Consider the following 16,900-nt stretch of genomic DNA (forward strand, 5'->3'; position numbering starts at 1 on the left):
AATGTATGGGAGGCACATTTTCTAGATTTGTGACAGTGCTGAGGTTGGTTTTGATTTTATAGGAATTTTTATGGGGATTTGCAAAATTTCGGGTTTGCAACAGTCTAATTCTCCAAGCTTTGATTCCAGAGGTCATGAATATTTATAAGCAGCTATGATCGTGCATTAACTCTGCATAGAAAGAACTTCAACTTCTGTCAGTTTTATCATATTTTTTTTCACAACCAGTGATAATGATAAAAAAAAAATTATGTTTTAGTTGAATTCAAATGATGATGATAGCTGTGCTGTTTCTTGCCAGTGGTGTTTTGGCGGTGAGTGTGTACCTGCTGGATACCATCCCGAGAGTGTAAACGGTGGCTGGGCACCGTGGAGTGAGTGGTCGGCCTGTTCCAGGACATGTGGGGCCGGAGTCCAGCGAGCCCAGAGGGACTGTGTTAACCCAGTGTAAGTTTTACACCTCACCCTCAATTACTTCAGTTTAAATACAGATCATATATTTATATACAGTATTTTTTCTTAAACATTTTGGATTTTTTCTTCATTGGAGATTTTTGTTCAGTTATTCAGTTATTCAGCATGAAGCCTAAACTTTCACCATTCTCACATTTAGTTTCTCAACTATTTACTTAGTCAGTAGCCATTATCTAGCCAAGAGTGAGCAGCTAACCAACACAGTGTTCACATTTTTTAGACAACAGTCAACTTTAGCTTCAGTAATCCAGTTAACGCAACACGTCAAACACAATAAGTCATAATCAAAGCAACTGTAACTAACAAAATCATGTAGTAGCAGTTTTTTCTACTGATAGATAGTGATTTGAGCATCTGTGTCCAACTATACTGTGATGTCTGTCCAGGAGTGAAAGTAGTCTAATCCACAAATTTTCTATATTCTGATCAGTTCTTCCTCTTTTCATGCTGATTTTGATAGACTGTAGCTGGAAAAACGAACGAACGAAAGAACAAAGCTTTTCTCGTGCACAGGGAAAGCAGCACATCTTAGCTTTAACAAAGTACTACTGATTTAAAAAGGAGTGGCCTAGAAAGTAGGGATGCATAATATTGGATTTTTTTGTCAATATGCTGATATTTTCCTGCTCTTTTGGCTGATTGCCAATGCCAGTACTGATATATGCACATATTTTTTTTCTGCCTAATTGCAGAGAATTAACACATGTTAATTTTAACAAATTGCCTGCTCTTTCTGTGATGGCCCACCAGGAGATGCAAACATAAAATGCAATGCTTTTCAAAATGTTCACATTCACTGAGCAAATAAGAAAACTATTTCAGCTTAGGTGTTGTAAAACATGTCATATTTAATTTGCTAATATTTCAATGCTGATATTTCATTTTAAAGCCAATATCGTCCAATACCAATAACAATATTATTGTGTTAGAAACAGCAGCACTGCAAATAATGTGTTTTGCTCTTCTCTAGTCCCAAGTACAGGGGGAAGTACTGTGTGGGAGAGCGGCAGCGGTACAAGATCTGTAAATCCACGCCATGCCTTCAGGAGCAGCCCACCTTCAGAGACATGCAGTGCAGCCACTTCAACACCATGCCTTACAAGGGCAAGTTGTACAAGTGGGTTGCCGTCAACAACAGAGGTGCGCAGTTTAAATTAGGCTTACTTATGTGCTTACTAAATAACACGGAAAACCCCTGAGTTGTACGGTCACAAATATGCCTACAAAGAACTTATCAAAGAGTAAAGATACTGTTCTCGGTCTTCAGTCTGCCTGTCACACACAGTTTATCCTTGAGTTTTAGTGACATCAGTGTTTTGTTGATGCAGCCATATTGACTCCCAGTTCAGCATTCCTTTGTAATCACAGACTATACAACGAGTGACCATAAACAAGCAGAACTTCAGAAGAAAAGGAAAGATACTTAAACAAAGAACTAAAGATCTTGGTAGATGTGACCTCTCCTTTACCACCAACATCGCCGACATTACTAAAGTCCACTGATCTGTTGTTTCAGGGTACAGCATACACATAAGCTGCTACATCTTTTTTTACAATCTGTATCCATATTCTGCTTATCAAATTCAATTCTGAAATTCAAGCACAATGATGCATTGAAACCCTATAGATTGTGTTGTCTTGAAGAACTCCAAAAGCAGACATGGTCAAATTTAATTTCATGAAGACAGTTGGCAGCTGATGTTTACCTGCGTCCTGTCAAAAGCTTAACTAGTTTAAAGTTTTTTGATATTGTTAGTGACAATATTTTCATGTGCTGCACTTCATTAATCTCCTGGTCATCAAAAGAGGGAATATCACTCTTTTTTTTTTTTTAACATATTACAAATGCGTGTGTGAACAGGGACAAAGTGCAAAAAGAGTCAGTGCATTTTGGTATTTCAGAGTGAGTCAACTATCCAACAGTAGTACTCAAAAGAAAAAGTTGCTCCTGATTATTCAGCAGGGACAACAACATCCTACATATATATTGTTGCAACTAGGTCATGCAATTATATTTAATTGGTATGCTAAATAAATTTGTTATTTAATTATATTACGCTGCCGGGTATATTCCCTCACTGCTTATTAAAATTTCTTTTTGGAGGCAGTATGACAATGTTAACAGAAGGTTTCATGGATGGAGAGGCTTTGCAGCTGCATCACCAATAGGCTCTGGAATCAAGGAGGTCTATTGGAGAACTCACCAAATGCAGATAGTGGTGAAATACAGGACCACCAGAATAGAGGAAAAATGAGCTGAAAAAGATTGCTGTGTAAAAGCAAAGCAAACAAGCAAAATCTCGAGCTCAGGTCGGGTTCGGACACAAAAACAAGAACACCTGTCAGGTTTGGGTTGGGCTCAGTCACTGTATTCCCATCTTGTGTCCGGTTCACACAAAAATATGCAGCCCAATCCATGCTCTACTGCAAATGGGTCTTAAAGAGGCTTCATGCTGGTTTGTGTAACGTCAGGGTTGAAAAAAATTGGCACAGTGGGGCACACAGCAACAAAGAGTGCATAAGCTTGATTTACGTCTTAATTAATATATGTAGGTTTACCTGTGTTAAAATGCAAGTTTTTGTAAAGAGTCTGTTTAAATGTGAAGAGCAGCAGGTTTGTATGCTGATTCAAAGCCATTTTGTGGCCGCATGATTAAAACGGCAGCTTTGACTGTCATTGTTCATGTGTTGTGCGTATCAACATTACAGCTTGAGTTTTTTTATGACTTCTCCCTCTCTAAAAAAAAATATCTTTCAGTCAACCCTTGTGAGCTGCACTGCCGACCACTGAATGAATATTTCTCTGAGAAGATGCTGGACGCCGTCACTGATGGGACACAGTGCTATGAGGGCAGCAAGACTCGAGATATGTGCATCAACGGCATCTGTAAGGTAGCAAATCCCACTTCTGTGCATTATAGGAAACTATCTGTGTGCCTCTTACACAGTCCACTCTTTTTTTTAGTCTGTTTTGTCTCCCAATTTTAGGCTGAGCAAATGCAAATTTTTGCATTTTTGACTTTTCTTTATTCCACTTCACTAGTAATACAGCTTGTTTTGTCGACCCTCAGCTTGTTTTCTCTGCAGAGAGTTGTGCATTTGACATTCTGTATGAAAATGAGTTTGTTGATAGAAGAACATGGAGGCTGTTATCTCCCAAGATGACAGTCTGCCCTTGCCTATTCTGATCCAAAATGCCAGGCAGTGATCCAAGCACTGTTGGAATACAGAGTGGATCGCAATTACAGACTTTTCATTAGTGGACTATTTGATGTGTGTAGAAAAGTGTTGATAGTCATAAGCCCAGTGTTGCAGTAATGTGCAGGTATGGTTAAGATGATTGATTTTCACTTTAAGCGCTTATATAGTCAGTAAATTTGAAAACTGGCCAAAAATCGATGTCGCAGTTCATACTTTTCATTTCTTTTCATCAACAAATTCAACACCACTTATCCTTTGTGCTCTGGATATTCAGGAAAATGGTGTAAGGAGTGTACAGCCCAGAGTTTGTAAATATTATAAAACAGAATGTAAGAAACAAACATCAAACTGAACAATACCAAAAGAACAACACCCCTGCAAAACTTGATTTGCCTTCACACTAACAATAGACACTAGACAAAAACATTGTCATCAGTGCAGACAACTGGCATATGTTGTGACTTTTGTTTGTGTATGTTTGTGTATGGAAATGTATAAGCATTCCTCTGCTTGGGAGGTCAAAGTCTTTGCCAGAGACAGTCAGCTTAAATCAAAAATAAAGTAGTTCTCTTTACTTTTCTCTTTGTAACTTTTCTCTCAGGCAGAGTGAGCCTGCATGTGGTTGGAGGACATTATAGTTAAATGCTCACAGTTGAAAGCTGTCTGAATTTTTTCCATCCATAACTAATGGGCTGATCCTGTAATCACCATCGAGTGCCTGTGATCTCATTTCTCTTTCATTGTGAAACAGAAAGATGTATTCTACATGTTGTGATGGCTTGAGAGGCTGGGAGCTTTTCTCTTGGAGCTTGGAGGTGTGGGTGCAGGAAATGAAGACAGTGAGGCGTTGTTTACCAACTTGAACGTGGTCTATTCAGTTTTGTCATAACAAGGCAACTTAATTGTTGCAGACAGGAGATAAACAAAGCCAGACAGGTATTTAAATCAAACCCTCCAGTTCACTGTCTTACTTTTACCATAATGAAGTCTCTCTACAGCCTAAGGGCTCTGTTTTAACAATGTAAGTACACAGTCTGAAGAACATGGTGCAAGTGCATTTAGAGTGTGTCCAAGTCCACTTTTGCTGTTTTAACGGCAGAAAAAAAGAATCGCTGCACCAGGCACATGGTTCAAAAGGGTTGCACATAGTCTCTTCAGTAATCATGGGTGTGTTTCTGCCATAATGTGAAATAAACCAATCGGACCACTGTCTCCCATTCCCTTTAAAAGCCATGCGTGCTTGCACCTTGGCAGCTTGCTTGCTTCTCTGCAGAGGAAACATGATCTGCTCATGCATGAAGGAAAAACGCACAAGCAGATCATCTACAGGAACCGCAGGGTTCTACCAAACTTCCCTGAGGTGAAGTAGGCGTTCCTGTGTGTGTGTAATAATTAGAGTGTACGCACATTGGCACCCTCTTATAGGCGTGCATCTCTATCTTGATAATGACCTTAAAACAACAGTGAAAACTGCACCACTGACCTGTTTTTTGTTGGTCAAACGTGCAATCGCTTTCACTTGTCTCAAGATAGCAATGCACCAACAATGATCCTGTCCACAGCTCATTTTGAGACCAACACGCCTGCCCATGGCTGCTCAGATGGGCACAAGAGCATTTGCTATTTGCATTAACTCGGCACTGAATAGGAAAATGACAGTTGTGCTGTTTGGAAAGCAAATACACTTGCATCATGATTGGTGCAGCATCATGATTGGTGCAGCTTTTCGCCAGGTGTAAGATCAGAACTTAATCTTTTTCCTTTCCCTCACACACACACACACATACACACACTCTCTCTCTTCAGCTTGTATAGTTCAGCTGGGCAGCAGTCATTGCCTCCACTGCCCTGCTAACTATGGGTTATGTAGTCTCTTTACCTCTCATGACCTCTCATTATGCAGTGTGTTGTATCTTTGTTTGTTTGCCTGTGTGTTACAGAATGTGGGCTGTGACTATGTGATTGATTCTAATGCTGTCGAAGATCGCTGTGGGGTGTGCCAAGGCAACGGCTCTACCTGTGAAACTGTGAGGAGAACCTTTGAAGAGAGTGAAGGCCTTGGTATGTTACTTTCTGATGTTTGAAAACACTCAGATCAATATTTTTACACCATCCTTTTGCTCCCTCCTCTCACCCACCTCTGGTGCCCCTCCTTCATACCTGAATGTACGGCTGAGTATGAACTTCTGTTTTACTAACTTAGAAGTCAGTGCCAGCTCTTTTTTTCCAGTATTTTTCATGCTAGCTGCACACAGATACATTAAGGTTCAACGTGAGAGACATCCAAAAAAAAAAAAAAAAAAAAAAACTACTTCATAATATGAAAATGTGAGCTTGCAGACATCACCAAAACAGCAGTTGCTGAAGGTGAAGAGACTGCAGAATGCACACAAATGACTGGCAGTGCTGTCTGGCTTGTCTGAACTGAATTGAAATATATTCAAAAATGTCGTCCTCTCAGTATTGTGATTTTTTTTTTTTTTTGCTCCAGTACTCAAAACATTTATTATGAATCCCATCATACAAAGACTCCTGCATTGCCATCCTCACTTTAATGGGACTGTAGGTCATAATAAGTTGCTGTACAAACGCCCCATGAGGTTGATTTTTTGAAGACAGACTCAAAGCTTAATAAGTTTCTGACATTTTTGTATTAATTTTTGTTGTGATAAAAGCACAAAACACAGGTGATCAGGGGCATAGTCATCATTTCATTTTTTTCTTTCTTTTTTAAGCAAATTCTTACTCTAATATTGTGATACTGTTCTCATAATTTAATTTTAAATATAGTGTGTGTTCCTTGTAAGTTTTTTTTTTCTACTTCTTCAGTAGTTATTTTTATTTTATTTTTTTGTTTGTTTTGTTTTGTTTTGTTTTGTTTTTTAAATATCTGGACATTTTTTGGGTCATTCTCTGGGAATTTGGTAACTTTCAAGTGTTTTCTTGCTAATTTTTGGTTATTTCATATTTGGTTATTTATAAATTCTTGTTAATTTGCTGATCACCCTTTTCCCCATGCCTTTGAAAGAAATCAAGTGAATTTGCCCCAGTTTCAAAAGGCTAAATGCTTGTGAAGGACTCCTATTAAAAAAAAAAAAAAAAAAAAAAAAAAATCCAACAATGCTGAAGCAGGATGGCTGACTGGAGACAGTGGGTGAACTCCTCAGTAACTGGATGAACTCTGACACTTCGTAGGTGGAATAAAGTGCAGGGGACAGAGGGGACAGGCTGCTGAAGTGAGGGGGACACGTCCTCCCCTTCCCTCATGTCTGCTTCCCCCCTGCAGGTGACGCACTGGACAGAGGAGAAACAGAGCGCAATGATTCCAGGCAAATTGGCATGTAGTGTGTTATTTGCAGTGACACACTGACTGATGTAAATACAGAAGTGTGTAATAAAATGTGTTGCTGTCTCCAAGGTTATGTAGACATCGGACTGATCCCAGAGGGAGCGTGGGACATCCGGATTGAAGAGGTGGCTGAGGCAGGGAATTTCTTGGCGCTACGAAGTGACAACCCCAACAAATATTTTCTGAATGGTGGCTGGACCATTCAGTGGAACGGAGACTACAAGGCAGCTGGGACAGTATTCACTTACGAAAGGACGGGACATCTGGAGAACCTGACCTCTCCTGGGCCTACCATGGAGCCGCTGTGGATTCAGGTAGGATCAATAAGGAATGATACTGAACTGCTCAAAACTTAATATTTTGAGTGTGCATTCACCCCTTCATGATGCAAAATAACACTATAACTATCTCTAGTTAAGTAGCAACTCTTACTTTCCATTCGAAAGAGAAAAGGGGTGACAGGGCATGACGATTTGCAAGCACATTTCAATGCCACCACTTGACAAATACACAAAGCAAATCAATGTATTAAACAGAACATGTAGCCGAAATGTTCATTCTGCTGACCCTCTGCCTTGCTCTCTGATTTATGCTTTTGTCTGTGCCATAAAAGACGCTGTGTCATAGAGCTCCGGGCATCCACACACTCCTACAATGAGCTTTTTGTCCATTTCTCCCCACATTCATCTCTTTCCGCCGACCGTCACACCAACATACGCATTCACACCACCTCAAAAACCCATTGCCACTTTCTCTCTGAATGTTTAGTTAGTCTGAGGGTCTATTTTTGGCAGTTGCTGCAACACTTCTTAGAAATGCTTTTATAATGAAAGTTCACACATGAAGAGCCATCCAGAGGTGAAGGCAGGGTGTTGTATCTACATTTTGGGATAATGCCACAGCTGATGTCGCCAATGATGGTTTATGATGTAACCATTAAAAATCTAGAGCAGGGGTGTCAAACTCAATCACTGAAGTGGCCATATTAAAAAAAAAAATCCCAACCAGTTTGAAGGCCAAACAGAGCTTATATTTATTGAAGAGCGTATATTATTAGATCAAAATATGTCCAAATATAACCTTTACATAAAACATTCCTCCCCAAAAATAACTTTCTAGAGCTTCATCACATTAAGTCAAAAATAACCAGATAACTGTTTTTTTCTGCTAAACAGAAATCCAGGTATACATGTTGTTACTCATAAATGCACATAACTACAAATAAAATAAATATTTTCATGCTAAATCACATGAGTAATGTGGTCAAAATATGCTAAACTATCTCAAAAGTCAAATATCAAAATATAGGCAGATTCACTTGTGGTTACAGCTCATTTTTTAGTATCCACATTTTGGGCATTATGGAACTGGGGTGTTATTAACAGAAAGTGAAAAATCGTATCACGGTCAGATAAAATGATGCCGCAAGCCTAATCTGGTCCGCTGACCTTGAGTTTGACATTACATAACTGGAAGGATTAACTTGAATCTTTGGAAGTGACCGCATTATGCTATCAGCATAGCAGTGTATAGGAATGGCACCACTGACTTATGTTCGCCCAGCATAAAAAGAGACACACTGAAATGCAAAAAATAAAAGAATAAAAATGAAATGTAGTCAAATGAATCCCTGAAGAAGCAGATCAGCACGCAGTTGGCCAGCCATGGAGCTGCAGGGCAGATGCACCAGGGTCATGAGGGTCATGATCTTGGCCTAAGTATGGAGAGCAAAGCGCTACCCTTATGAAAGATGTTCTAATATGAACGATTTATAATGTGCAACTATCACTCCTGAATTTCCACCAAGAGTTAAGTGAAGAATCCACATGTATTATGCGCTCAGAGCGATGCATAGATCTGTCCTGTCAAGTCAGCTGCCAAGTCAACCTTGGCCACGTTTGCTGCACTTTGGAGAGCAGCGAAAATGTCGACATCCCTGGCAGCAGCAACTGAGTGTAAACAATGGGAAATGTCAGGAATTCATATTGAGTAGACACAAGTTAGATTGAGTAAAAGCAAGGGTATTCAGAGATTCTGTACTTTAAGTGCAGACATTAGCCTGAAATTTACCATCCTGACAGAAATAGTTAGCTTCAGGCTAATGCAGGTCCCCAACCTGTTTTTGTGGTGCAACACCCAAGTCGCTTTAGCTTATTGTACACTGTGCTGTGGGAAGACACTATAAATGAGGAATTTCTAAGTACTGAAGTATTCTCCCAACATATTGTATGACATGCACACTTTATTTTTTACTAGGACGCAGATGCAGAACCCTGAGACGAGGTATAAGATAAAAGTTGATGATTTGTTGTAGAACAGTGGAGTAATGCTAAGTAAAGTAGTGGATGGCTGGAGATGGAGATGAAGGGAGAAGCCAGGCCACGCTGAGGGGCTGTGGCTCCAGGGGATGGGGGAGTGGGCAGGCAGGAGCGGCATGGACGAGCAGGGAGACACTGAGGCAGAGGGCATGAGGATTCCCAGGCACAGGGAGACACAGCAGTGAGTAACGGGCACGAAGAAGCAACGTGGAAATACTCTTGTTGAGTTACTTCAGTAGCAGAGACTAGAGAACTGTTGCCATGTGAAGAGGCTGAACAATCTGGTGAAGTATGGAGGGAGTGCCGGGGTTCTTGTACTGCTGAGTAGATGATTTGATTGGAGTCAGGAGTGATGGTGAAGCAGGAGCTGGGGAGAGAGAGTGAGCCACACACACACACACACACACACACACACACACACACACACATACACACCGACAGACAAAGAGAGACAAACAAGGGAGATGGAGACACAAGGGAGGCAGGGTACACAGAGAAACACAAGGCGATAATTAGAGTCACGACATGACAGATGTACGGCATGTATAAACACAAATTATTCACACTATGTGTAAAATATTAACCTCAATCCACTGAGAGCAGTGCCTTCAGAAAGACCTTCAACACTCCTCAGTGAAACACGTGGCAAAACTCCTTCCCTTGTACATTTACAATCATACAATTCTCTTTAATAGCTTTATGTCTCAGTCTCTCAGAGCTTGGATGAGTTGAGAACAAGCCACTTAATTTGTCACGTGGCATGTTTCAACTGATGCACAACCTTAGCTGTAGGTTCATGTGAGAAAAAAAATTGCAGTGAGGAATAGTGAATGTTACATTTAAGCTCAGATGTAAAGATATTAAAGGCATAGTTCTGAATTTTTTACATACAATACATACATAAAACATGCAATTACATACAATCAACATACAATACAATGATCATTAATAATTATTAGTAATGCTATACATATACTCTCAAAATAACTAAGCAATGTTAAAAACAAATGGAGACATGACATTTAGCTGTGATCATATGCTTACACCATAACACACACCAAATAGCATGAGTGAGGTTACACACAGAGGCAGAAAGTATCAAAGTACATTTACTCAGGCACTGTATAAAATCATACAACAAGTATAAACGTACACATGGGATTTTTTCTGTCCTGGACTTTAATGTGAAATGTCACATTGAGAGCTCAACACACTAAGATGTAAGAGATATCTTAGTGATCGATCATTTTAAACCCCTTTAGAAACATGAATTGAAGACTGAATTTAAGGCGTGTTGTGTATGGGTAAGCACTATTCAACAACTAAGCTTCATTTTCCCTCAAAATCATACCTATTCATGAATAATTCTTTGAAGCTTGCAAAAAGTAATCTGACCTCTGATCTTGTTAACGTCTCATGAACACCACCACCATCCCTGCTGACGAGAATGAAAATAAGAAGAAATATATATTTTTTTTAGAGAGCACATTTCAAGATACCCCAGCTGCATTGAATAAGTGACTAAAATGTCAGGCAAGGGCCAGGGATATAAAAAGAGAGGGTGATGGTGGAGGCAGTACCACAGAGACACATTTTAAAGGTGCATAAATATGAATTTACGATCTTGGAGATGAGGACTGAGTCAGAGTGATGGAAGAGGGGAGTGATTTTACGAGCGGCATAACTGAAGTCTCGCGCCTCTTTGACCCGGGACCTAACATGGGCAACATAAAGGGACCCCAGAATAAACACAGTAGCTATTAAGCATTCAGCAAGACTGGATGAATAACAAGTCATTCACTTTATCCACATTCCTGAATTTCTGTCTTTTTTATGGGTTGGACATTTTCTTGTGTTTTACAGCTTCTCTTTCAAGAGACCAACCCAGGAGTGCGCTATGAATACACAATCAGTCGAGAGGTCTCAGAAGACAATAGCATTCCTGTCTCGGTCTTCTTCTGGAAATACGGTTCATGGACAGAATGCAGCGTCACCTGTGGAGTAGGTAAGAGAAACAGTGTTTACTCCTCAAGCGTTGTTTGCCTTCTCAAAATTGTATCTCAAAAATAGCAGGTTTGACACAACTGGCAAGATTTAAAATGTGCTATCATTTCTTGTTGTGATAGAGGTACTGACTGACTTTTAAAATTGACGCAGACACTCTCATTTTTGAGCTGTCCCTGTGGAATCCCTGTTTCACACCAGCCCATAGAATCAAATGGATACTGAGAAAAAAAAGTTATTGGGCATTTTTTTGAGAAAACAAACTACTTTTCATTCTTTGCTCTTTCACACCTGCTTTAAACATTCATGACTACTTGAAATCTATTTCCAATTACAATTTTGCAATTTTGGCTTTTAGAAGACACTCTTATCCAGAGACTATTACAATTATTGCAGCAGAAAAACAAGTGCACAGTCCTAAAATATCATCAAGTATTGTAGCTGGCATTTCTTCTGTTTTCCTAGTGGTAGTAGGGAGAGCTTATAGGGGTTGGGATTTTCTCTGGAAGGAGAGGAGTTCAGCCTTGTCCAGATTGAGCTTGAGGTGGTGGGAGGACATCCGCCTAGGGCTGTCATTAAGACACACAGAGATCTGTTCTTGAGCCTGTTTTTCAGAGCATAGGAAGGAGAGATACAGTTAACGATCACACCTACCACAAATTCTCCTACCACACCAATGGTAGGAGAATTTGTGAGATGTGATGACTGAACCATGAGACTTGGTATAAAGCAGGCGTTCTCAAAGTATTGATGACTGAGGGTCAATTAAGGGATCCAACATTGGATTAAGGACCACCTAAGAAATAAAAATATTCCAAAACCAATCTTTTCATTAATAGTCTATTCTAGACTCATATTCATGCCCATTGTAAATCATGTGAGAAATGTATGATGTCTTATTTAGAGAAGAAATTCCATTTGTCCATTTGTAGATGTAAGGACAAAGGTGCAAGTCTTCAATTTAAGCTTTGGAAATAGCCGTGAACTTGGCCACGGCTCCTCCATCTCACTAACTGGCCAACATACCTGCAGTGATGACTTAATCTGTCTTGCGAGGAGGCATCTCACAATGTGTACAACCATTCCTAACTTTACAGCTCAGCCCGGGGACACAGTTTTACCATTCTGAAAACAAAGTACTGTGTGATGTAAGTTGGTTTGAAACTGCATTGGAACTGGAACAAACATAAAGATTTTGCCAGAAAGATTTCCGAGGGTTGCCATTGACCCGCAGGCTGCACTTTAAGAATGCTTGGTGTAAAGGGAGATTCGGAGAGGGCCTCAGTGGAGAATGTGGTGGACAAAGAGAACCTCTTCATGAAACCTGATAGTCGCAGTCAGACAGGCAAGAAACAAACTGTGCAAGTGCCAGAAATTCCAAGGTGTCCAAGGTCAAATGTAGTAAAGAGGTCAAGCAAGTGAGCGCAAACGATAGGGAGGCAACCTGGAGTAGCATGGAGTGCTTCTGAAACAATTAGACGTCTTCCACAGGGAAATTCCAGATGGTAATTCCAAGGTAATTCCAGATGGTAATTCCAGAACAGCTAACACAAGCTGTTGCTGTCAGCACCGCAGACATTATAGTCAACAGTTTTGTGGTTGGTTGTTCCAATAATGCAGAAAAATAGTGAAGAATAAACCATTTAATAGATTTCCAAAAACTGTCACACATCAAGGAGGAGAAATTCTGCTAGTCACCCAAATCTACCCCAAAGTAATCAAAAGTACCCCAATGTAAGTAAAAATGCTCAGCTACCCTAGTACACAAGTGATAAAAAAAAAAAAAACAGTTGATAAAAAAGTGATAAAAGCTATATAAAGTGTTAAAAGTTACACCAAAATACCCCAAAATACCCAAAAGTGCTCAGTTACCCAGGAGTACTCGAAGTGCTAAAGGTAACCCAAATGTGCCAAAGTATCCAAAAGGGTTCAGGTACCCAAAAGCACCCAAGGACCCAAAGGTGCCTAGTTAGGGCTGGAACATGCTTCTCTGCCTGCACATCAGCAAACGTGCACAGGTGCCGTTCGGTGTCGTTGGGAGATGTTTGCATGGCTGTTTATGCTCCAGCTGTACTCACAAGTAACTCAAAGTATCTAATAAGCCTCAGTTATCCTAAAGCACCACAAACTACTCAACTTTCAAAACAGAAATCTGCATTTTTAATTCTTATAATTTGGTAGATTTCAAAGCTGAACCTGTCAAGCATAATGTTAATTGAAGAGAAAATGTTTCCTTGCCCAAAATTTATGGCTACTTTTGGTTACTTTGGGGAACTTTGTTTCGGGTAACTTTCAAGTACCTGTTGGTACTTTGGGGTAGACTTGGTTACTATGGGGGAACTGAGTACTCTTGGGTAGTTTTGGGTCACTGGGCATTTTGGAGTAGGACTTTTGGGTAACAGTTTGGGGATTTTGGGTACCCGGTGGGATCTGTTTGAGCATTTTGGGTAGTTTGCTAACTGAAAACTATAGGGGACATTTGGCTACTTTGAAGTAACTGAATAATATTTTGGTGTTAGCTAACATTGGTCTGCTTGTGAGAATTCAAATTCTAAATAAATCATCATCCTTTCATTTCACTGTAAAAATACAATTCCATTGATTCCATTGATTCCAATTCATTGACCAAAAGCTGAAAAATAACCAAATTAAGGCAAATAGAATACTGTGCTGTCATCCTTATGCAGTGACTGGAGAATGTGCATGAAGCAAGCTCAAACAAGCTGTTATTACATAATTATCCAATTGCTATATAATCATAGAGAACCACAAGCTTTAGTGTTCCAGAGTAAAATTTTTGAGGGAAATATTAATTGTTACCAGAGTGAAGAGAAAATAGTTTAAGCAGATCAAGCATATTGAATCTTTATTTTTATGTGGCAGCATGCAGTATTATTTGTAAGAAAGACAAGCAGTTTGGCATGTTGTGTTGTACTAATGAAAGATAATGCTATGACCCTGTATATTTCCCTGAAACCAGTTACCTAAAGTTTTTGTTTGTTTTTGTTTTGTTTTGTTTTATCAGATTTCAAATTGTCACCTCTGTACAGTCTACTCCTGGAGCTGTGCTCCTCTTCTTGAGATATGTGCTATTCATCTAAGTCATCTTTTGGTTCCTATGCATGCCAAAAAAGTAAACAAGCGCTGGTTGCACAGGGTTTCTTCTCTGCTTCATGTCCAAGCTATTTTTAAAGTTACAGGTTTAAAGGTTTATTTTATGCAGTGGTTATGTACTGCATAGATTTTTTTGTGTGAATTTTTCCCTCTCCACACAGGAACACAAGAGTTTAAAAAGAAAACATTTTCCATTCTCTTCTTTATGAGATCCATTGCTGGAAATTTCATGACCTAAAACACACTGCTAATCCCCTGCTTTTTTTTAGCATCCCAAAAATAATGTATGGAATCTGGAGATTAAAAAAAGATAACTTATAAAAATCACCATATACTAAGAACTTTTTTTTTTTTTTCCATTTTTACAACTCAACCATGATGCATAAAACCCACAAATGTGAAACCTCTGGGAAAAGGGATTTAGTCTATTAAAAAGAATTTTACATCAGAAAAGGTTTATAGTGGGCCTACTTAGATTTCAGTGACAAGCAGAACCCAGACTACATCACTCACTCATGCTGAAATGTTGATTGCCTGTTTTTCAAAGCAGCAAAGTGATGAATAACCCTCCCATTGAAAAGAGCCATGTTCCTGGCTAGTTGCCTTGCCATGAAAAGCAAGGCAGATGCATTCAAATGTTCCCTTCCTGTTGCATTTAAGGGAAATGTCTTGATTCTCTCTAAGGTCACCCGCCATGTTGCTTGTGGCCTTGAATGTGACTACAATGCTGGCGGCCCACCTCCTATGATCCCTACACCTGGATACCTGTTCTGCAGGCTGTGATGTAATTACATAAGTGTAAGCCAAGCCAGATCCCATAGAGATTGCTGTGCCGTTCCTGCAGTTTACAAACAATTTCCCTTAACATGAAGGTCTATGAGAGCCGTCTGGGCGACCTTCAGACAGGCCCAAACCGCCCCAAAGGGACAGTACTCCACAGAAAGTCCCAGCTAGGTTTATGCTGTGGTATAACGTGATTTATTCATTCAAATTTATTCATTCCTTTCCCATTTGGTGATGCATTGCCCAGTCGCCCAAGGCACAAGCTGCCCTCGATTTTATGTAAGAAAAAATGTCCGATACATGTGAAATAGTCTACTAATTCTAGTCTCAGATCTAAGATAGCAAAGAAAACGGTTACTTAAGCAAAGTTGTTTACTGTGTTACTGAAGATTATCATAGCTACTCATCACTATAGCTGTAGCGGTTAATTTCCAAGCATGTACCTTTTTGTTAATACGGTAATCGCTATATGAAAATTTGCACTCTATTTCCCACAAGAAGCAGTCTCAGCTTCTCAGACATCTTTGTTCCCCCATGCTGTTCACTGGTTGCATATTTTCGACTTTTTCCATCCCATATTTTGGGACCTCTCTGTCTGTCAGGGTGCCCAGCATGAGCAGGCGCATGCTTTCATTGAAATGAACTTCCAAAGGAGTTCAAAGCCTCTCGGCCTTGTGGTGTTTTTCAGTGTGAAAGGCCCTTCAAAGGTTTATTTTAACTTGAAAGAACTGTGCTGAGGGGTTTCTTCATTATGAGTCCTCATCATTCAGAGACGAGTGATCATACAACAGCCCTTGCCACCTTATTTCATTTCTATATGTTTTTCATCCATGTTGATATTAACAGATACACGTGTAAAATCTATCTACATGATATATAAGAACTGAATATCATATAATGGTTAAAGACCCATTCCACTAGACTGACATTTTGCCTATTTTTAATGTGTTTTGCAAGAAAATCTACGACTACAGCGATGTAATCTATGCACTCCACTTATCATAGAGCAATGTTTTTTGCTTCATGGCGAGCAAAATGCTACCTCCTGGGTGCACTCACAGAAATTAGGATTGATGCAGGCTACATAAGTTTATCGATCCATTTCATCCCAGAACTGGTACCAATCATAGCCTCAGCATCTCAGTAACTAATTGCATATATCAAATCTTGAGCAAATCCTTCCTGATTTGCTTGATTTTATTTGCAAAAAGTAATGTTGCGTTGTTAGGTAATGTAATAGTAGTTGAACAAGAACACTAGCTGACTTTCTCCAGAGACTTTCTGTGATGTTCAGAGCATTTCTTCCAAAACTGTGCAGCTGAGTGTTTATCTTTAGTCCTACAAAGTAGTCAGAACTGGCAATCGGGACAGGGTTTTATCTAACATTATCAACACGTGCTGACTGATAACATAGTCAAGCCGAAGGCTCATGTTACCTTTGTCATTTTGTTTGTTGTAAAAAGCAATACATATACATATAGAATACATGGCCATTCTGATACACCCACTTGTAGACGACCCTGTACAATTCACTCTCCTTCCTCTTTGAAATCAATCTCTGATTCAAACATGTATGACTGAATTACTCCTATATTACCACTTGCTATTGCAAAGTGTTAAATCTAAGCCATTTTCTAGCATGAAGGGCTTTTCGTTT

The 16,900-nt window shown here is 39.6% G+C and overlaps 1 protein-coding gene across 1 annotated transcript in view; it reads left to right on the forward strand.

Moving 5' to 3' along the window:
- The window catches only part of adamts7 (a disintegrin-like and metallopeptidase (reprolysin type) with thrombospondin type 1 motif, 7), a 121,792-nt gene that overhangs the window by 62,701 nt on the left and 42,191 nt on the right, over positions 1-16,900 (forward strand). The window contains exons 11-16 of the mRNA XM_030044835.1: positions 302-447; positions 1,445-1,614; positions 3,233-3,366; positions 5,616-5,736; positions 7,094-7,338; positions 11,206-11,347. Of these exons, the coding sequence (XP_029900695.1) occupies positions 302-447; positions 1,445-1,614; positions 3,233-3,366; positions 5,616-5,736; positions 7,094-7,338; positions 11,206-11,347 (958 nt within the window). The remainder of the gene's footprint in view (positions 1-301; positions 448-1,444; positions 1,615-3,232; positions 3,367-5,615; positions 5,737-7,093; positions 7,339-11,205; positions 11,348-16,900) is intronic.

Source organism: Myripristis murdjan, chromosome 3 (genome assembly GCF_902150065.1).
Source record: "Myripristis murdjan chromosome 3, fMyrMur1.1, whole genome shotgun sequence".
Classification (NCBI taxonomy): Eukaryota; Metazoa; Chordata; class Actinopteri; order Holocentriformes; family Holocentridae; genus Myripristis; species Myripristis murdjan.